The sequence below is a fragment of the Eschscholzia californica genome, unplaced genomic scaffold (assembly GCF_041429995.1).
Source record: "Eschscholzia californica isolate CP2 unplaced genomic scaffold, dmEscCali1.0.p SCAF_1, whole genome shotgun sequence".
Classification (NCBI taxonomy): Eukaryota; Viridiplantae; Streptophyta; class Magnoliopsida; order Ranunculales; family Papaveraceae; genus Eschscholzia; species Eschscholzia californica.
In genome coordinates, this window is record NW_028238198.1 from 17,359,925 (window position 1) to 17,381,939 (window position 22,015).

The 22,015-nt window shown below is 37.3% G+C and overlaps 2 protein-coding genes and 1 non-coding gene across 9 annotated transcripts; 2 read left to right on the forward strand and 1 right to left on the reverse strand.

Moving 5' to 3' along the window:
• The first annotated feature begins 4,699 nt into the window (after positions 1-4,699).
• Positions 4,700-13,280, forward strand: LOC147564705 (uncharacterized). Of its 6 annotated transcripts, none has more exons than XR_015227948.1 (11): positions 4,700-4,850; positions 6,808-6,947; positions 7,259-7,457; positions 8,436-8,488; positions 9,022-9,103; positions 9,257-9,960; positions 10,352-10,624; positions 10,715-10,774; positions 11,181-11,441; positions 11,743-12,156; positions 12,246-13,280. XR_015227948.1 is itself a non-coding variant. In XM_086649223.1 (9 exons), exons 2-9 carry the CDS (start codon positions 6,900-6,902, stop codon positions 11,346-11,348), a joined length of 1,596 nt encoding a protein of 531 aa, XP_086505349.1. In that variant the 5' UTR covers positions 4,700-4,850; positions 6,808-6,899; the 3' UTR covers positions 11,349-11,678. The 6 variants fall into 6 exon arrangements, 4 of the variants coding, with proteins under 4 accessions (XP_086505349.1, XP_086505368.1, XP_086505361.1 ...); XR_015227945.1 differs by having other exon boundaries at positions 4,701-4,850; positions 9,248-9,960; XM_086649223.1 differs by lacking the exons at positions 11,743-12,156; positions 12,246-13,280 and having other exon boundaries at positions 9,248-9,960; positions 11,181-11,678.
• On the reverse strand, positions 13,101-13,172 carry TRNAH-GUG (transfer RNA histidin (anticodon GUG)). Its single transcript has one exon. It is a non-coding gene; the product is annotated as a tRNA-His (tRNA).
• Positions 13,281-16,394: 3,114 nt separating the features above from the next.
• On the forward strand, positions 16,395-20,909 carry LOC147564707 (uncharacterized). Of its 2 annotated transcripts, none has more exons than XM_086649297.1 (5): positions 16,395-16,896; positions 17,016-17,062; positions 17,236-18,552; positions 18,829-19,499; positions 19,618-20,909. In XM_086649297.1, exons 3-5 carry the CDS (start codon positions 17,462-17,464, stop codon positions 20,637-20,639), a joined length of 2,784 nt encoding a protein of 927 aa, XP_086505423.1. In that variant the 5' UTR covers positions 16,395-16,896; positions 17,016-17,062; positions 17,236-17,461; the 3' UTR covers positions 20,640-20,909. The 2 variants fall into 2 exon arrangements, with proteins under 2 accessions (XP_086505423.1, XP_086505430.1); XM_086649304.1 differs by having other exon boundaries at positions 16,435-16,896; positions 17,259-18,552.
• Positions 20,910-22,015: the final 1,106 nt, after the last annotated feature.

Here is a 22,015-nt window from a genome sequence, read left to right on the forward strand (position 1 = left end):
TTCTATTCGACTACGTGGGTGTGTAAAAGGTTTATACACTGGATGACCCTCAAATGAGAAGTACATCACTCGTGATGAACGTCAATACTTCTCATAAAGACAATTGGAGAGATTCCCCAAAACATGAGTGCTCCACTCATCTTATGAAAGGAATGTCTGACTTTGGTTCCGTCAAACGCCGCGCCGTAAAGGAGGTTATAAAGACGAATACTGGGAAGGACATGATAGACATGAAGTTAAGTGGGAGCGCAAGAATGGATTGTGTCATCCTAAATCACATTAGGTACAAAGTGTCTCAAGGCCACTTGATGAGTAGCAACTGAAAAATGCGTGGCCACGCTCAAACGGATTAGGAGTTAATCGTTTGTATTTTACAGTTGTACTCGGATATCAAGAAAGTCTGAATGACGTGACGTATCAGATGGGATACTAAATTGACACGGGAATTGAGGCATTGCGCTTGTTCTAAGTCCAAGTGGGAGTCTGAAGGAGTTGAAGGAGATGTCCTTCGACCAAGATGGCAATGCGAGCAATATGTCGGCTAGGATAATTGATGTGGAAGATCATCAAGTCCGATTGATTTAGGGATCGTAGAGTTGTAGCTAGAGACCAACTACGATCGTCGAATTATGAAGTAATTCGCGGCTAACTTCGATCGGATCCTACAACGGGTTACATATAAGAGTGTCAAATTGATCTAGGATATGACTAGTGGGAGTGAGATATAATCATGGGAGTGTCCCATAAACATATCTCATAGGCCTAAAAAGGAATTGGGCAAAGATAGTGCAAAAAGGCCAAAAACAGGGTTTTTGGGCCTTAGCCGATTCGGGCACTTCTAGGGCTCGGATTGGGCTGATTTTTGGAGTGACGTTTCCTTATGTTATAAATATTAAATCTGCCAATTTTGGCTGGGTTTGGACGTCATCTCCTTAGGGAATTGAGAAAATATCAATAGTTGCTATTTTCGACTATTTCCCTAAATCTTATTCTAAAGGGTGTTTTGGGAAACCTAAAAGGAGGTGGATTCTTATTAGGGTTCTATATAAACACTCTTAGGGCAGAGAATAAGGTGTGGAATTTCTCTCTAAGCTTTCTTACTCTACCACATCAAGTAGAGAGGAGAAAGTGAGCTAATTCCCAAGCTATCTTCTAGTCAAGCAAGAAGGTCTTCTTATTATCCAACCACCATTGGTGTGCTAGCTATACAACAAGGTGGGAGATCAAATTGATTGCTCGTGTCCCAAGTAGAGGAGCTACACTTGAAGCTCTTGGTCTTCTTCAATCAATTCAACTAGTTCGAGGGAAAAGCGATTACGGTAATCCACTATCTCCATTAGATTAATTACTAGTTTTGCATGTGATCCTGGGAATACTAGTGTAGACATTAGATGTCTTATTTCCGCTATAAACACTAGTAGAAGGGTGTAAATCCCTACAGATTGGACCTGGAGGACATACTCATTTTGGGACTAAAAATTGATTTTATTTTTATTTCTGCCCCTAGTCTCCATCCTTTTTTTTTTTTTTTTTTATTTGAAATTGTCAACGGGTTGAAGGGCCCGACCCTTTACACAACTAATGAGTTAGAAAATGACGAATGAAACAATAAGAACTTATAAAGAAACATATCAATCAGCAAATTAAGTATGCCTAATTCTAATTACGCCCCTCTGGTCATCTCTCACTAGCTTCTTTAATTCCTCAGGCATTGCTTCTGGGGTCATCTCAATCATTCCATTTGCGGGCTTCATTTTTGAGAGGTAATCTGCTGCCTGGTTTATTTCCCTATACACGTGCATAATAGAACACTCATCGAATTGCTCCCATAATAATTTGATTTCTCGGACCAATCTCTTGATCTGCCACGGTGGTGGTTTCTCTGGGTTTGTGAGGATAGAAACAGTAAGCAAAGAATCTGTTGCTTTCTTGACCCGAGTTCTACCATATTTCAAAGCCAATTGGAGCCCTAACCGGACTCCATGCATTTCATGAGTTATTACTGACTCTCTCATTGTAATGGCTGCAGCTGCGACAATCGGATCTCCATTATAATCACGCAATATAGCACCAAAACCTCCATATGACGAATCAAAAGCGCCATCTGTATTTACAAGAGTCTGGCCAAGTTCAGGACCCTTCCATTTACATGTAGTTGCAATTTTCATGGTGAGTGGGAGTGTTAGATTCCAACGATCCATGATTAGCAATGCCTCGCTCGTTTGGGTTGCTTTCTGTTTCCATGATGTCACTTTAATCTTGACCGCTCTTATCACGATCTTAGATCTTAGATCTCTCTCCCTATTGTAAACATATCTCTCTAGATATCTCCCACTATAAATCTCACGCTCCTTAAACCTAGATCTCGCTCTCTCCCTCAATACTCACCAATTATGGATAATACTACTATTATAATAATAAATACTCACCGACTGTCGATATTCAGATGTCGAAAGAAGTCTAAAAACATATGTTTGGCATATAAGTAAAAACATGTTATTTTATATAATGAGAATGTTATTTTCTTCAATATTATTGAAAATGTTTGGCATATAAGTAAAAACATGTTATTTTATATAATGAGAATGTTTATTTTCTTTAATATTATTGAAAATGTTTGGCATATAAGTAAAAACATGTTATTTTAGTGTTATTATTAGTAGTCTAAAAACCTAGTATCCTGCTATTATAATAATCTGAAAATGTTTATTTGCACAAAAAAAAAATAACAATAATATTATATATTCTTATAATAATAATAAAACTACTAATAATAACACTAAAATAATGAAAAAAAGGTTAATTTCGTTTTAGCCCCAAATTTGTGACCAGCTCACAGTTTTGGCTTCGTAATTATCCAACAGTTCGTTTTGGCCCCTAATAGCATGTATTTTCTTTATTTTTTCGGAAATACCTTAGGGGCCAACCAATTTTTCTCCTCAGTTTCAATAAGTAAAAAAACTTAAAATCAATGAAGTCCACCTCATATCTCTTTTTCTCCCCAATTTCATCATCTCTTTCCTCCACACCATTTCTCCCTCTCGGCGCATCATATCTTCTCCAATGAAGGTCGACAACCAATTTTTCCTTGGCGGCCTTAAGAGAAAAAAGTGTTATTTTTTTCTCTCTTCTTCTTATTCTCTCCACGGTTTCCTTTCTTCTCTTTCTCTACTATCACTGTCTAATGAAGGTGAGAACCTCTTCGCTGGACAATGAGAATAGAGAACGAGAAAAAAAAACGAACTGCGGACACTTGTGAAGGCTAAAACGGTGAGTTGATCACAAATTGGGGGCTAAAATGAAATTAATCCATAATAAAATTAGTAATAAATATTAAATTAACAATAATACTAAAATATCGATACGATTTTGTCTATGAATTCAATATCTTGATATATCCATGAGATATTTTATTTATTGACTTAACACTTTAAAACATCTTGAAATGTTTATAACACATTTTGTCCATAAATATTTACTAATGTCACCTGTTACCCTTAAAAGATCACTTACAGGTTACTAATTAAGAGCCTCTCTAATGGAGCATTGAAGAAAAAAAAACAATCCAAAAACGAAAGTTTTAATTAAATTTTTTTATTCAAGTGACAAAATGAAGACAATTAATTTCTTTTTGTGCCCGCCAATCTATGTCCTATGAAGATATCTAAAATAACTCTATTAAGTACACACGTCATTTTTATATTTAATAAAACATAGTTAAAAAGTAAAATTTTCATTGATTTATTTTTATTACTTTAATTCTTATATTTTCCTAGAGGCCCCCTACTTTGTGACCAACTTCTCGCTTATCCCCTTACTTTATCAATGATAGCTAGAAGGCCCTTTTTTTCCGTTACCGTTAAGTGTCTGTTACTCTCTCTCCTCCATCTCATCACCTCTCTTTGCCACGTCAACCCCTTCGCCACATCATCATCTTCTCCGATAGGATGGGCGCCCGGTCAAAATTCCGGCGACCTTCATACTTCAAAATATATATTTTTTTCTTTCTCCCCTCTCTCTAAACAATCCAGCGAAAAGAAGCTCTTCGTCAGTGGTCTGCCCGAATAGACCTTGAAGGTTTGCGAACATACCTGTTTTTGAACAGATATATTCAACGAACAGATCTATCAAGGTCTGTTGGACGAACAGACCTACCTCCGGCGAAGGGAATCCCCTTCGCCAGAGTGTTTAGAGAGAGAGAGAAATTTATTTTTATATGTTTGAAGGTCGCCGCCGGCCGGAAATTTTTTCGGCCAGCGACCTTTGTCGGAGAAGAGAGAGGTGAGGTGGAGAGAGAGAGAGAGATTTTTTGTTTAAGTATGAAGGTCGCCATAATTTTTGGTCGCCCGACGACCTATCGGAGAAGATGGTGATGTCGCGTGATAGATGACGTGGCAGAGAGAGTTATGAGATGGAGGAGAGAGAATAACAAATATTTAACGGTAACGGAAAAAATGAGTCCTCGATATTTTTGATAAAATAGGGGGCTACGCGAGAAGCTGGTCACAAAGTAGGGGGCTTCAAGGAAAATAACACTTATTTTTTTTTAAGAGAAACTCTAAAAATTGTAAGATTCAATAGGAATGCCATCCATAAACACGTCAGGTTTCCGTTAAGAGTGCGGTGACTCCGTCAACTTACGTGGCGACTAAACGCCGTACGACCGGATTCCAAATGGTGACTAAGAAAGCACTTTTTGAGGTTTTGGAGTCCGACCGTAGAAAAAAGGTAAAGCATCTTCTCTCTCTCTCATTTTCCCTCCCTTTTCTTCTCCACCGTCTCTTCATCTTCTACCTCCACTCTCGCTGGTTCTTGTTCGGTCGGTCACCGAAGATCTCTCATATCCGAAGGTTTGGTTTCTCTTTCTTTTCTTCTTCTCTTACTTGTTCCATCTCTTAGAGGTTTCTCTCTCTAGAATTTTGGTGATGTAACAGTTCAGTGGTTTTAAGTGTTTATTGAAGCTCATTTAGTTTCTTTCATTTCTATATTAGGTTAAGCTTTCTTATAATTATTTCTTATCTTCTTGTTTTTGGAGTTTTCTAACAAGCAGTTGAAATCTTACTGATTCTTTCTAAGAAGCATAAACGATAAAGCGACAGCATTAGTACTATGCTGATTAAAAAAAAAACAAAGCCCTAAAAGTGAGAAAGACGACTACGATGATTTACTGTGTTTAGTATGTCTGATTAACTAGATTTTTACTATTTTTCACACAACTTTTCTTCTTCAAATATTTTTTGATATCTTTTATGAAGTTCGAAATACAAGTCGTTGATCCAGTACGTTATATTTCACAAGGTTTCCTGTATAGTGTGAAGAAAATGATGGGATAATCCCACATTTGTTGTGGAAGGGGCTAGTGGTAAGTTCAGAAGTGGGGAAAACCTCATCTCTTTGGATTGAAGGAGGCCCCAAAATTACTTAACACTGATACCGGACCAGAAGAAAAGTCCCACATTGATTGTGGAAGTGAATAATTGTGACAAAAAGGCTCACCTCTTGAGCTAGCTTTTTGGTGTGAGAGGGGCCGAAGACCACTCAAAAGAGAGGAGTCAGAATCAGGTCAATAAGCTCAAGAAGAATGTTTAATAGTACACCTTGTGTAAACCCTTGTGCACCGCCTGTCCTACGTGGCTAATAGGACAGGTGCCTTTTTGTAAGGGTGTGAAAGGACGATATTACCCCTTGTCCTATTCAAGCCGGTGCACAAGGGTGCACTCCGAGGACGATATTACCCCTGTAAAGTTCAACAAGAATCTTCAGAGCACCTGTTTATTCATTGTAGCTCTGCTTCCAAGCTGTGGAGTTACTTTGTTAGGACGTCAAAATGTCAATGGTGCACTCCGAGGTCCATTGTGGGAATTCTGGAGGAGTGGCCTAAAATTAGAGGAAAGAAGGCCAAGAAGGAACTTTGGGATCTTATCCCTAGTGCTATTTCTGGGCTATATGGAAGTTTAAAAACTCAAGAATCTTCAAGGAGGGGAATGGAAACAGTGATCTAGAGGTGGAAGATGATCTAGGGCTTCTCTTTCATTGGACTAGGAACCTAGGATGGGCGAAAAGTCTTACTTGGATTTTATTTTACATTGGGAGGACATTTTGGAGTAATACTCCGGTCTGTTCGTCTAGTCTGTTGTTAGTTTTTTCTTTTTTCTGTTGTTTCTCTTTCCCTTGGGAGGGTTGCTCTATGCTCCCTTTGAGCTTTTAACTCCCTCCCCTTGTATAGTTTTTCCCCTTTCAATTAATTCAAATGTTTAAAAAAAAAAGGCGGTGCACAAGGGTGTAGATGAGAGTTTAAATTACACGTCAATATGTCAATTGGAAAACTTGCTGGTCTCAAGGACAAGTATTTGGTGAAAGTCTAGATTTGCTACTATAGTAATATGTAATAAATAATCTTAGGGAGTGAGTCTAGATTTGCTCACATAAACAGGATTTGCTCGAATGAACAAGATTTGCATAGTTGTTTGTGACTTTTTTGTTGCCTTTAACTACTATGTACATCAATGTAACTAATCATAAAGAGTATCGTCAATAATTTTTTCCTATTTCCTTGAAAGTATATATCGATAAGATGGTTCATTCATCTGTCAGAATCAATACCTGATTCATATTTATCTAGAGGTTCTTCACATCTTGTTTCTACCCTACTATTCTTATGGAATGTGGTATTAAATGTTCTTTATTAATCTTATACTTGCTCAAAGTGCTTATTGTATGACCTAATTCTGTGTTGGGATTTATTTTGCACTCGTTCACGTATGAGGTTGTGATCCAGTGATTATTCTTCTTTTTCACAATACACAGTGTTGATAACGTGATTGGAACTCCAAAGACATGCTGGAAATGGGCAAGATATGTGCATGACAGTGAGTATTTTATACTTCTGAAAGACTTCCATGAATTCGAGTGAGGCGGCAAACAGATTGAAACATGAGTTTCTCCCGGTAAGGATTACTTCTCGTGTTTAATTTAAAATGGATAGAGTTTGTTTTTGAACTTGGATATCTTGCTCTTAGCGATGCGCCGATGCAAAATGATTGTTGTCGCTCTATGTTGGCTCATTTTTAGCTTTTCACTTTGGAATTGCCTGTGTGACATATTTTCTTTTTCAACTTCTTAATACTGGGAACCTCGATATCTTGTATGATCTAATATGCCAGCAATCAATGTTGTTGACTTGTTGAAGAAACTTTTTGTGATCGTAAACTCACAATAACAGGATGAGCTAGCATTTGAAAATTAAGCTCTTGTGTAGGTTGAACTGGAAGGACCTCTCCTTCCTGCTTCAGAAGATGAAACAACTGAAGTTGAACACTTGTTACAAGAACCAATAAATGAGAAAGTCTCAATGGACGCGGTCTTCCATTTTGGCAAGGAAAGTTCAGAGGAATACTTATCACTTGAAGATTTTCCCGGCTGTGTTGATCCCAATAGTCACATACAAACTGGTTATGGTAATAATGCTTCTAGTACATTTTTTTATTCTACAATGGTACTTGTTAGATAAATACCCCTCCTCAAATACGTTTTCTCTCACCTCATAGGAGATGTTTTGGAGACCGAACTTGAATGTAGATTTATGGGGTATTTTGTAACTACACTCGCATCCTTGCACTATTTATTTTGAAGGTAGGCATGTTCGTAAAATGAATGTTGTAAGTATATTCTGTTCTTATATTTGCGTGATTATATTGCTTGTCCGAGAAACATTGACAATTGTCACATTGTTTTCTGATGGGCTCGTGTAGCTGAATCTTAGTCATGTACCTGTGGAGCTGATTATATTGCTTGTCTGAGAAACACTTCCCTAGAAATTGATTCTAGACGTGAAAAGTTGATAAAAGTACTATATATGGAAACTTATGCTCAATGTTGAAGCGGTTTCTTCTAGGAATATGTTTGATGGAAAATGATGGAGCTATTTGTTTTCTTAAATTAAAGTGATCTCCAATATTGGTTTCTGAATGGGAACTGGAAACGACCAATGTTTGCTTCCAGCATAGTTCTTAAATGAACGTGCCAGTGTGCTGCTGGACAAGATGTGGTTTCTACGTACACTTCACTTTTGGCTAGAAATATAATCAAGATGGAAAACCTACTTCTATCAATCTAAGTAACTTAAAACCCTGCCATCTTATAATGAATACTAGAACTCTGTAATTGGATAGATTCTGAAATACCAGTGGATCCCACTCCCACCTGACGAAAGTGGATGGGTAGTGTGCATCCTTTCATTTCACGGGCTTCATGTTTTCTAGAGAAAACAAATTTATTGACGTTCTCCCAGAATCTGTTCTCCGACTTGTTATTTTAATCCCACTTTTATCTTTTTGAAGTCGATAGCCATCAAAACCTTATAAACTTGACACATAACTCTTGTTTATGCGGTTTTTGCATTCTGTTTCAGATGATTTTCTTTGCTCTTCTTTCAGGAATGCTGCTACCTGATATTACTCGTGAATGGAGTGATGAATCAAAATTTGGAGTATGTATTTTGGTTTTATATATCTTCAATCGTTATGGTTATCGTGAAGCACAGTAAAAATTCTCCATCTTTGGTTGTGCTATTGAGCTATTCTCATGAACAGTTATTTAATGTAAACCAAAAACTTTGAAGTATTCTGTACTTTCTGTAGCTTGTAGGTCAATACCTTCAAACTGGCAAATTGATGTTTAAGTTTAACCTATTTAATTAGTCTTTAGACAATTGGACTTGAAAGTTGAAGTTGAATTTTACAACCATATAAATAGACATGTTTATTGCTAATAAGTAGTGGTTTGAAAATGTTTTCTTAAAAATGTTCAGGCAAGCTTTACCTGCCTGATATGTTATCATCAGGACCTTCTCGACTTACGCCTTTTTGCATGCGTAATGTGTATGAACAGTTAGTTTTATCTACCTCTGTGGCTGATTCGCCACTGGATACAGGTCGTTCTATACCACTACTGTATACCGTTATTGATGCTAAGTGATTTTTTCTGTCATAATTTTTCATTGACGATTTTATTTTCTTGTAGTATCTTGATGGAATGTTGCAAGGAGGTTATGAGGAAGATTTTTATGTAAATGGCCTATCTAGATGTGATGATTTCCTTCTTGGTAAGCCACACGAGTTGTTTTCGTTAGTCATTATGTAATTATGCTCGTCAGTTTACTTGTAAGATGAATCTGCATATCGTGTAGTTTGCTTGTATGCAGATACTGAATTTGTTGAAAAGGTTTCTGATCTAAAATATGGTTCAGGAAATTTAGGTTTTGAAAGTTGCTCTTCGAGAATGAGAGATCGTGACACTAGTTCAGCTGGCATGTCAGAATTATCATCGACAGCAATTCCTCTGTCTGAATCTACATCTGATCAGAACATACTTTTGCTTAACAAGATGAACATTCATGAACTACACAATACCTTTAGGAGCACATTTGGGCGAGAGACAACTGTAAAGGATAAACAGTGGCTTATCAAGCGTATTTCATTTGGTTTGCAGAACTTCCTTCAATTCAAAAACGATTCAAGCATCTTGGAAAGTGAAATATTTTGTAAGAAACAAAATGGGGGCATGCTTTTTGAATCTAAAAACGGTTCTCCTAAAATATACTCAACGGTGGGTAGTATGAAGGATAAACCAACAGATCAGACTATGTTAAGGGACAAACTTGCTGGCGTGGATGTTTACAATACTAACTATTCCGAGGTCATTGAAACTGGAGTTGGCAAATTGAGTTGGAGAGATGGAGAAGGTACAACAAGAAAGAGATCGCGCAAGCCTACACGAAGGTATATTGAAGAAATATCAGATACGAAATCAAGACTTTCTAGTGGAAAGTTAGATACTACTCTCACAGGCTCAAAGGATAAGTTCATGCTGGATAGATTATACGATCAGCATAATAGGAAGGAGTTCAAATCAACGCCACTGATTCGCTACCATGATTCTTTTGTGAATTCTGATACTCAGGTACATCTTTTTGTTTCAGGAAATATACATCCTGTCCTTGTATAGCATATTAGTTCTAGCTCCATTCATCTTTACTTGTTATCAACTAGGTTCCTCGGTTTGTCGTTATTTACACATCTGCCTAGCATTTTAATCAGATTTAGAGGTGCCTACAATATCATCGATGGCCTAATATTCCATTTAACCAATCATTTACCTGGTGAAAACAGAAGCAGTATTTCAAATTTTCCATCTTTGAACTGGTTGGATTGTTTGGGATCTTGAGTACCAATGGAAGTCACTTGTAGATTTAAATAGACGGTGTTAAGTCACTGTCCCAAAGGTACATTTATGTTGTTTCCTAAAGGCAATTTTGTTTTGGTGGAAAATGGTCCATCGATAATGATTTCAGGAAAATGATAGTGGGGATGACAACAACGAGAGGTTACTACTGGATAACAGCCACAGTTCCGACATGGAATCATCTTCAACAGAGTCAGAATACGACATATCAGATGATTGTGTCTCAACAGTGAGAACTCGACGAAAGCGTCATACGCCGTGGACTCTTTCGGAGGTCATGACACTAGTTGATGGTGTTTCTCAGTATGGAGTTGGAAGATGGACCAAACTAAAGAGGCTCTTGTTTGCATCCTCGGCCTACCGCACATCTGTTGATCTCAAGGTAGATATGGATCCATAATCCGCTGCACCTTGTTGGAGATCCCTATTTCTTGAACTTGTAAGTTAGTTCACTCTTTTTGACATTTTGCAGGATAAATGGCGAAATCTCCTCAGGGCAAGTAGTGGGGCGCAATTGGAGGACAAGAGTGAAGTAATCTCTTCTGCTAGCTTCCGTCACATTAATCTTTTGTGTTTCCATGATGCGAGCTGGAAAAGATTCATGTGAATTGCACTTCAGTCCCACATTTTTCGGGAGACCTTCACCTTGTCTTACTTGGGAGCTAGGGTTTTTGAGTGGTCTAATGCCTAGGCTGGTCAAAAGGGAAAACTTGCAGAAGAAAAATCATGAACCACACGGAACTGGGTTTAGGGGGCCTACGTCGTAGTGCCTAAATCAGGGGACATTTGACCTACATTTATACGGGTTTGCATCATTTCGTGTAGTCATACTCATCTTATTACTGTCTTTTAGTTGTCATTTTCCCCCACAAATGTTCATTTATAACTTCTGTAAAAGTTATACCTTTATAACTAACAGTGCCTCAAATGTTGATCAGGGGCGAAACGGTACTTCACGTCTCATACCGCAGTCTGTTCTAAGACGCGTTCGTGAATTAGCAATCATCTACCCATACCCGAGGCAGCGCAAATCCATGCTCCCACCCGAACTCAGAACCATGTCCAGCACCTCTGCCGCCAAAACTCACAAAAAGAAGAATAGATAAAAGATTAGGGGTTGAAAGGAGGTAAATATACAGGTTGGTGGTATCTCAAAACAACTCTGATGCAAGTTTTGGTGTGACGGGGTCTGATTTAAGGTACCTTAATTTTGGTTTAAGTTCTTATATTTATTTGATACGAGTCTCCTAAAGTATTTTTGAAATTTCATGTAGTTGGATTCTGAGTAGAAGATGTAACTATAGAAAGTGTAATAGAAATATGAGAGCATAAAACCGAAAAACTTTTGTTTCATTTCTCTGCTCTTTTTTACAAGAATCTACACTGGAGTTGATTTGTTCTGAAACAAACTCTTAATCTTGGGGGTTTCCCGTGTATGATCTCCGGCTCAGTATAGGTCTCTTATCGTTTATTTGGGGAATTTCCTTTTTGTTATTATAGTTATTTCAGTTGTATGTACTAATGTTTGTCCAAGAAGACGAACGACCACAAGCAGATATAATGCCTATTCTAATCTCAGTCTACTGTTTGGACTGCAAAGACCCGTTTATGGGCTTCATTGGGATGTGTTGGTTGAGATTTTGTTTTTGTTGGTCCAATTCAATTCTAGTCTTGCAGGCATTGAATGGTAGTTGGAAGTGAACCGAGGAAGGGAAGGTGCACCAAACTACTTATAACATATAAATCTCTATATTGGCCTTGACTTGAGTAAGGAAGGTATCTCTGTTGATTCCTTCATCTTCTCCTACAAAATATGAACTCATCGTATTCACCTCCACAACCCATAGATGAACTGCTGCTGCCCATGACCTCTGCTGAAAGCAGTCACTGTCAGTGTGGTTTCTTGTCTATATGGTAAGGAGTAGGTCTTCAATCTCTCTCTTTCAAAACTCTCTCTCTCTCTCTAAATTTCTAATTTGTGTCATTTGCTTTAATCTGTGCAGTTTGTGGTTCTTGTGTTGTTGTGGGTTATTTAGAAGTTGTTGCCCACCTCTGTTTGAGCCACCAGACTCTTGAACTTGGGTTCGTTTTGACTAGTGGATCAGACTTGCCGAAAGAAATTGTTGCATCCCTTTCGCATATGTTAGAATTTCATTCTTTCATAAGGAATCATACTTGTATTCTGTGTTCATTAAAAAATGTACCCACCAATCGTGGCTGTTTTCTCCTTGAGTATCTCATGGATGGCGAAACCCTAACCATATTCGTAAAAAATTTCAAGTTTTTAATGCACTCACAATTTTGTTATTTACACATGTAAAAGACATTTTTTTTCCAAGTCAAAAGAGATCCGAGTGTATATAATAAAAATAGTGAATGCATTTAAAATTTTCCAAAACCGATAAGATAAAGATAAGGTGGTCTGGTGTTGAGAGGGGTGATACTGGCATAGAGGTATCCAAGCTGACATCCTAGTGGGTTTTTCTTAACCCCAGGAGGGTTTCAAATGTAGTATTGTACACGAACCAAAAAGAGAAGTGGAGAGAAATCCGCACTCCCCAACCGATCACCATCTCTTATTTGTCTTCTCCATCAATCACCACCCTCAGTCTTTATCTTCACCATCAACCACCATCTTTGCATCACCGAATTAACCATTGAAGGGGTCGCGTCAAAAGTGAAATGCGGGTGAGGGAACTGATTGGGCACCCTTGCACCCAAGTGTGGGATATGAAAGGAGGAGACAGAGAGAAGGTATACGAAGGAATGAAAACGTTTTGGTGAATCATATATATAGGGCCACTAATCATTCTTCAAAGAATAAGGATATAGAGAACGAAAAAAAAAACATAACAAAGTGTGGCTGCTGGGATTCGAGCCCAGGTCTCCACGGCCACAACGTGGAATTCTCACCACTAAACTACAGCCACTTCGTTGTTGTTATTGTTTTTTATCATTGATTTAATGATGCAGGTAATCAACTTGATGGTTCTTTTTGTTTATAAAAACGTGAATATAGAGAGATTTATGTTTGTTCATTGAGGACTAGAATGAATGTCAATGGTTTCCCCTCTGTAGTTTTGAGGTGGAATGGTAATTCAAAACAGTTTGATTGTGCGATAAAACCGGTGATAAACATACCTCTTTGATGAATGACTGGATGACATTTTGGTCTTTTTCTCTCAGTGAAAATACAAAACTAGCCCTTATCCTATTAGAAAATAAGGAGTTAGCAAGGAAGTACTTGTATAGTTGTATCGTTGTTGTCTAACTTGAACATAATCCAGATCCCAACCGACCTAAACCAAATTCTTGCACCCTCAAATCTCCACTAGCAGTCGTAGTCTAGGCTTCCGGGGTCACCCCTGCTTTTGCTAAAACTCCCCTGCGCAAATGCACCTTGGAAGAATTGGCTGCCGGAGGCGCCCTATACCATGATTACAACTTTCTCCTAAGTCATGATGAGTTAACCATGTAACAAGGGTGCCTATAAAACTGCCTTATCAATAATTGAGAAGGTTCAAAGATGTCCTTTATATATAAAGTTAAAAGCGCGTCTGTCAAGACAGTATTTTTAGTGGGTGGGGGAGGGAGGGGTCACCTTGAGAACTTATAAGGGGGGAGTGTCTTTGAAACTTCCCTTTATAATTTGGGGTTTTAGAAAAGAGCTTCCTCTATGTATCATCTAATGAATCATCTTCCACTTACTTTATCATTACCAATTTGGTCAAGTTAACTATTGATCAAAGAAATCAGAAATGTAGTACCAGAAAAATGTGCTCAAAGTCCATTGTGTTTTAAAACCAGATAATGGAATTAGGGATGTGTTTGGTGTTGAAATTTGACTTTTGATATGAAGAATCAATTGACTTGGAGTATCTAACAAAGATAACTAGAAAGGAACAAAAGGATGATAAAACTCATTTTTCATCCAAACCTTGCCTTTGTTAAATAAACAGATAAAAAAAATCACCTCAAATAGATAACTATACTGGTTATAATGACTGGGAATTATTAATGACAACCAATTGTACTTGCATAAGTATATAACATTTCAGATGTCTTACCCATGTAAGAGGTGTTTAATTAGTTCCAAACATTTGTAATGTTATCAAATATCATGGTTTTTTTTTGTTTGAAACCACACGAAATCATATTTCATTGATAAGTGATACAATCACAGATTTACATGGATAAATTCTTATTCTTCTCGGTTCAGCGACATGAGAGTTACATAAGTAATTTCTCAGAACTTCGAATGTAAAGTACCTCATGAGGTGAGAGAAATTGACTAGACTCTGACGAAAAAAGAAAGAAGAAAGATGAAAGGATCCTAAAGATAAAAAATGAAAAGACCCTAGAGGTCGCCAAAAAACTAAGATTAAAATATCTCAGCCGATTGAGCAACCACCGTCATTACCAGGAAGTCACCGTCGCCACTGAAGGACCACCAAATTTATTGTACTTGATATAAGGAAAACAAAATACCCTATCTCTTCTACCTTTCTCCGCATCACCACCACTGCCTCGGTACACACCATCGAAACACCACCATTGCTGAATACCACAGACCAACCACCACCATAAACACCACTAAACCCACCACCACCACCATCATTTTGTAGTGGACAGACTCTCGAAAGATTTTAAGTAAACGGACAAGATATAGTGATTGAAGTGAAACTGAAATTCAAGCATGTCATCTTGCGCCATTAACAGACTCTGTAAAAACCTAATTTCTTCAATGATAGAGATCAAAATTGAACGAAATTACTTGATTAGGGCGAAGGAAAACAATGTTTCTTAAACAATAACGGGTCTAGATTCATCCAAAGTTTTCGCAAAATTGAATTAAAGTTTGTTTCTGAAGAAATCTCCTGAAAAATCCTTTCTCGCCGGAATTTGAAACGGAGACAAACTCACGATTGAAAGTTGTTTTGTCAGAATCAGAAGGAAGATCTAAATGAGGAGAAGAGAATGGAGTGCGTATGAAATTTAAGTTTAGGATTGAAGAGGAAGAGTAAGAGAATTAAGGGTGATAATGTTGGATAAGAGGAATCCGACAAACCTTTATTTAGATACAAAGAAAGAGGAATCCGGCGAAGGGAGGACCCTTCACCGGAGAAGCAAAGAAGTTCGTGAACGATTTACTCAGAGAAAGCGGTTATCATTTTCATAATTTTTTCTTATAAACCATATTTTCCATTTTTTTCAACAACCACAAAATTTTCCCTGGAGAACAGCAAAACACTTGTATGTCCTGAAATGGGTTACAAGATAAACCAAATTCTAAGTGATGCTTAATAATTCGACCAATTTATCCGTATCAAGTTTCGCCACGGTTGTATATGTTAACAAGGAATTACCTGTTGCGCTTATCAACATCAAATTGGCAATATGCATGCATGTTAATAAAATACTGCTCCTTGAGTGATCTATATTGATCTAAAATTTTACAGGACAACACAACTCTTCTTCTTCATCCTCTATTCTCATCTCCGACCATCAACTTCATCCACCTCTTCCGACCACAACCATCGCAATTTTGTTAAGTTTGTGGTCATCCAACTCAAAATTAATTGACAATGAGCGGAGAGGACATATACATTATATTCTTAGTTTCTGGATACCTATTCTCTCATGTGGGACAATTTTCACATGCTCCCTCACATGCGAGGTTCTTTGAGTCTAGAAATGTGTTTTTTTCTTTCGGGTGTCGTGGATCACGTGTGTCTTTTAAGCCTATCACTTGTGGGCATAGCTCTGATACCATGTTAAGTTTGTGGTCATCCAACTCAAAACCGATTGACAATGAGTGGAGATGACCTAAACATTATATTCGTGATTGCTACATACCTATTTTTCCATGTGAGACTAGCCTCACACATTTATCTCTCTATTGTCAACTACAACCTTGGGTTTTAGCCTACTTAAACACCAAGGTGTTAGTCGGCTGAAACCTAAGACTCAGTCGTGACAAAAGAATGTTTAAGATTTGAAATAATATTCAAAATAACTGACAATAACAGATTGACGACAATCTTTACCAACGTACAAAATAAATGTGGCTTTAGAGATAACAAATAAATTGTGGGAGAAATTTCGCGTAAAACTCTGTACTCTGAAAAATTATTTTTGTTTGTCTAAATGATGGCCTCCTAAAATAACCACAAGATATGAGATTGAATAGATATGAGATTCAATGTGTAACTGTTTTTTTTTTGTTGAAAAAATTGTAAAAACAACACATAAATTGAGGGTTTAAGGTTTCTTCTATTTTTAAAACGCGTTCCGTTTGAAAGTCAGAGTGATGAGTGATGACTACCCAAAAAAAGAAAAGAAAATGAAAAAAAGAAGTGCTTTCTCCCCAATAAGCAAACCAAACTCTTTTCTGATAATTCTTTCTCAAGCAAAAATATTTGATTTTCACAACTCAATTTGTTCAAAGTTTGGCAATCATGCATTACTCATATCTTCATTTCAAGTCAACCCTCATTGCAATTCATCTTATTATGATCTATTTAAATCTTAGTACTCAGTCAATCTTCTTTCATATCTTTTTCTTTCTCTGCAATTTTAGATCCATTAATGCCGGTGAAATTAAAGGTTTAACTTCTCATTCTGGTGAAGTAAAAGGGTCTTTGTCGTACAAAGGTATAGAGAGAGAGAATCACTGCATTTTACTCGTTTTCATTTTGATTTTTGGTTAGCTTATTCCGGCATAAATTTTGGTTCTTGGGGTTTGGGTTTGACGAATTTTACTTGTGTTTTAGGGTTTTTAAGAGAGCTTTCAGATTCAAGATTTTGGAAAGTAATTAAGGTAACATTGTACTTAAATTCATTAAATAATTTTAAACCCATGTGAACTTCAATGAATTTTTCATGGGTTTCTTACTTATATATAGTTTTGGCACAGTATCCATTGTTCTTCAAATTCCAACCCTGTTTTCTTCTTCTTCGTATTCTCGAATTCGGGTTGTTTTTCATTTTCAGTTCTCCTTTCTCAATGCTTTCAGATTCATAGTTGAAGATCTTGTTCATGGGTTTTACAAAAGAAGTGGAAATCTGTTTCAGCAAATGCTTAGTTTGGTGAATCTGCACCAACTTCACATACTGCAAATTGTGCAACTCCATTGAGGTTTTTCTATATATTTGAATCTAAATTTGGGTTTCTAGTTTCGAGTTTATACTCCATTTATTCATATCTGAATTGATAAAAATGGGTTTTAATCGAAATTCGAATACAAGAAGTGGTGATTACTTGGAAGGAATGTTTACAGATTATGTTGGTGGAAAAGGTAAAGTGAGAGTTCAAAAGAGTCCTCCTGCTAGACTTGTTACTCTCCTTACTTGCCTTCAATTTGCTTTTGCAATCTATGCTACGTTCCTACTATACTACATGAGTCCTACTGTTGATTTACGAACTAAACCCGAGTTTGCATGGGCTACTAAGATTGCCCAAAATTGGAAAAGCTATATCATTCCAACCCATGTTCTTGGACGATACCAAGAATCGTTAACGTTTATGCCCGTAGTTTCACCGTCCGAGGTTTGTGAGCAAGAGCAGATAGATTTTGAGCAAAAGAAATCGAACGATGCAGTGATGATAAAGTTCAAGACGGAGCTTTATAATGAAGTTTTAGACTTCCAGAGCAAGTCTTTTGGGACAGAGACGTTAACCGAGCTTATGGGAATGAACTCAAAATGGAAATTAGGAGGTCCTGAAATCCCAAAAGTAACTGTGATTTTAAACCATTTCAAGAGGAAAACACTTTGTTCTCAGCTTGATTCGCTACTTCATCAGACACTCCCGTTTCATAGTGTTTGGGTACTGTCATTTGGGAGCCCGAACGAGCTTTCCCTTAGGAGGATTGTCGAAAGCTATAATGATACAAGAATTAGCTTTATTAGCTCGAGTTATGATTTCAAGTATTATGGAAGGTTTCAAATGGCTCTTCAAACGGAATCGGATCTTGTTTACATTCTTGATGATGATATGATACCCGGAAAGAAGATGTTACAGATACTATCTCATGTAGCTGGAACAGAGAAGTATAAGAACTCGGTTTTAGGAAGTATAGGAAGAATTTTGCCTTTTAGACAAAAAGATTATACATTTCCAAGCTATAGAAAGTTTCGATCCAAAGAAGCAGGACTTTATTTGCCTGATCCAGCATATGGAATCACAGTGGACAAAATTGTTCAAGTTGATTTTCTATCCAGCTCATGGTTCTTATCTGCCGAGCTTGTGAAGACACTCTTCATAGAGACACCCTTTACCTTCATGACTGGCGAAGATCTTCATCTCAGGTATTAACCAAACTATTTTTAAAATATTTTGTTGGGTAATGTTACTTTTGACTCCTGCAAGTCTTTCACTAATCCATTCAATTATGGAGTATATGTGAGAATAGTCCCACATGGACTAAGGAGAGTCTCCCAGGAATATAGTCTAGGGCCTCCCCACTAGCGGACAATTGGTGTAGAGTTGGATGTCCACAAACTTAAACGTATCTTGCTTATCCCTTAGTTTTTGTTATTGCTTTGTTGTTTAAGACTATATGTAATATTTTGAATCATGTGCAGTTATCAACTCCAAAAGTACAGAGATGCGGGTTCTTTTGTGCTTCCGGTTGATCCAAATGACAAAGAAACTTGGGGCGATAGTGAACACAGACTCGCTTATGTGTCTGAAACGACTGTAATCTTCAAAGATGTTGTTCAAGTTCGAGATGATCAATGGTGGAAAGCTCTTTCTACAGGATACATGACTCAATGGGCAGCAATGAACCCACAAAAAATAGACGCCCTTTTCTATGCACATTCTCTTGATGAAGTTAAAGCTCTTTCACCTCTCCTCGAGAAATTCAGATCAACTGTTGGAAAGAAAGCTTATATTGCCGTAGCTGGTGGCAACTTCTGTCCATGTGAAGAAGCTGCAGTTGCTCTGAAATGGCCCAAGTTAGTTTGCACGGAAAGAAGATTCAAAATTTTCGATTTAGGTGTCGGGGCCCTTTCAGGAATATCAAAATCAGAAGTTCCTGTTGTTCAATCTGTCTACTCAAGTATGAAAGGTTTGATTAAAATTCACAACCCAAGTGTCCTAATCACAGTCGCTGATATTGATTCGAATGTGAGGAAAGCTCTAGCTATGTCTTCAGAAGCTAATCTAAACAAGACAACGATGATTCTTCTACCAAGGTCCTCAATCTCTAAGGTTCTTTGGATGGCCGATCTTCGATCAACTGCATTGCCAAGTAAGAGAAATATAAATTATATCAAATCAATTAGGAACATGATCAGTCTTTTGATAATTCTCTCTTTCTTGTTTAATTTTGAGTTGAGTTAATAAGCAAACATGTTTTTAAAATGCAGATTGGAACAAGATGCAGCTATCTGTAAACATTATCACCCAAAATCGCGCTTCCTCTCTCACTAGGCTTCTAAAGTCTCTCAGTGATTCATACTATGTCGGTGATAAGATCTCTATCAGCTTCAACATGGATAGTAAAGTCGACGAGGAAACTATAAAGCTAGTGAATTCATTTGAATGGCCTCATGGGCCGAAAATCCTTCGAAGAAGAATTATTCAAGGAGGATTAATCCGAGCTGTCAGTGAGAGTTGGTATCCATCATCTGACGATGATTTTGGTCTCTTACTTGAAGACGATATCGAAGTCTCTCCATATTACTATCTTTGGGTAAAATACGCGCTTTTAGCTTACCACTATGACCCACAAGTTTCTCTTCCCGAGCTCTCCTCAATCTCTCTTTACACTCCTCGTTTAGTCGAAGTGGTAAAAGAAAGACCCAAGTGGAATCCGACCGAGTATTTCAAGCATATTCACCCAAATACACCTTATCTCCATCAATTACCTTGCAGTTGGGGTTCAGTGTTCTTCCCTAAACACTGGAGAGAATTCTATGTTTATATGAACATGAGATTCACAGAGAATGCAAAGGAAAATCCAGTTCAAATTCCAAAATCAAGAACAAATGGATGGCAAGCTTCATGGAAGAAGTTCTTGATAGATATGATGTATCTCAGAGGGTATGTAAGTCTTTATCCGAATTTCCCGAACCAACAAAGTTTCTCAACAAACCATATGGAACCCGGAGCTCATATTAGCGCGAAAGACAATATAGTTAAGCACGATAAGACCGATTTTGAAGTTCCATTATTGAAGGATGATTTTCGAGGGTTTTTACCAGGTGGGAAATTGCCTCCTGCTTCAAAATTACCGGCTGTGAATCTCTTCAACAAGGCATTGTCTCTAAAGGGAATGAAATCTGCAGGAGCAAAACTAGGACAAGATGTTATAAGTTGTGATAATTCCACGGAGATTGTTGTTGTCGATAAAGATACAGGTTTGCCGAGTCATTGCTCGAAGTTCTGATTTTCGATTTAGTCGTTTTATTAACATTCTTTGTTGTTATTTGTCATCATATATTCTTGTTGCTAAATGTGTTTTTTTTCTTACATATAAGTTTGGGATGGGGAAATGAAGTGTCAGATAATGTAGTGATGAGAAAGAAAGTGAAAGATCTTTTAATCCCTTACGGTTTAGGAGAATTATAGATCTTGCTCTTCATTTGTTGCAGTCAGTTGGAGGATCTTTTCCCATCAAATGTAGCCAAAATTGGTTATGCTAAATGAAAATTTGAATTAAGTCTCTCTCTCTCACTCCACCTTGGGGGGTCTTGTGATCAAACTAGCCATGTTTCAATTTATTGTATCCTCCTACTTAAATGCCTAATGCCTTCATAGACCCCAAAATTTTAAATAAACTTTATGAAATTTGACAATCACCGAGTTACATCTCTAAGTTTGAATTCAGATCGAACCAAAAACATACACCATTCTCCAACTCTACAAACATTGTTACTTTTAGATACTTGTTACATCGATCTAGAAACAAGACAATAGATCACCAAATGCCAAATTATCTCATTAATTAAATTTACTAGTAAGACCGGTCATTACTTAAGAAAGTTTAACTGCAACCTGGGTTGTTTGTGGAGAATGTCAATTCAAAACAAATGATCTTAATAGTGAAATGGAGTACTCTCATACGGTAGAACTCACATTGTCATTAAGAGTGTGACAAGTGTCAACACATAATTGCTCAAAAATAATACACTATTATTATCAAGGACTACTTAAGAGCATCTCCAATGCAAAACTCTAATTAGCTTATGTGTTGAGTCTCAATTGAGATTCTCTTTCCTATGTGGCTAACTTGAGTGTCTCTAATTCAAGTCCTTCTCCAATGCAACACTCTAAAAAACTCTAATAGAGACACATGTCACAGATATATTTAATAGAAAAAAGTGGTTGAGAAAGAATGACTTTTTATTGGTCCAAAAATTAAATTTGATGACTAGGACACTTAAGACTCTCAAAAGAGATCTCAGAAATAGAGTTTCTAGTTGAGACATCTTAAAACTTAATGCTTCCACATAATCTTAAGATCTCAATTAAGTTTTGCATTGGAGAGGTTTTTTTTCAAAAAAGTGTCCATGGACACCCGATGGTCATAACGGTCAGTGTCCGACCGGCCCGAAAGAATTGGCGGACGGTCACGGTCAAAATTCTATGTCGAAGGACCGACCGCTAACCGACCGACCAATATAGACCGTCCAAACAACCGACTGGTACGAGTGACCGAAAAGGTTGACCGACCAAACTGTCCTCATTTTCAGAAGTTGCCCGTTGAATTTTATAGACATATGAATATATGACGGTCGTTAGATATAGTCATATAGTCATCTG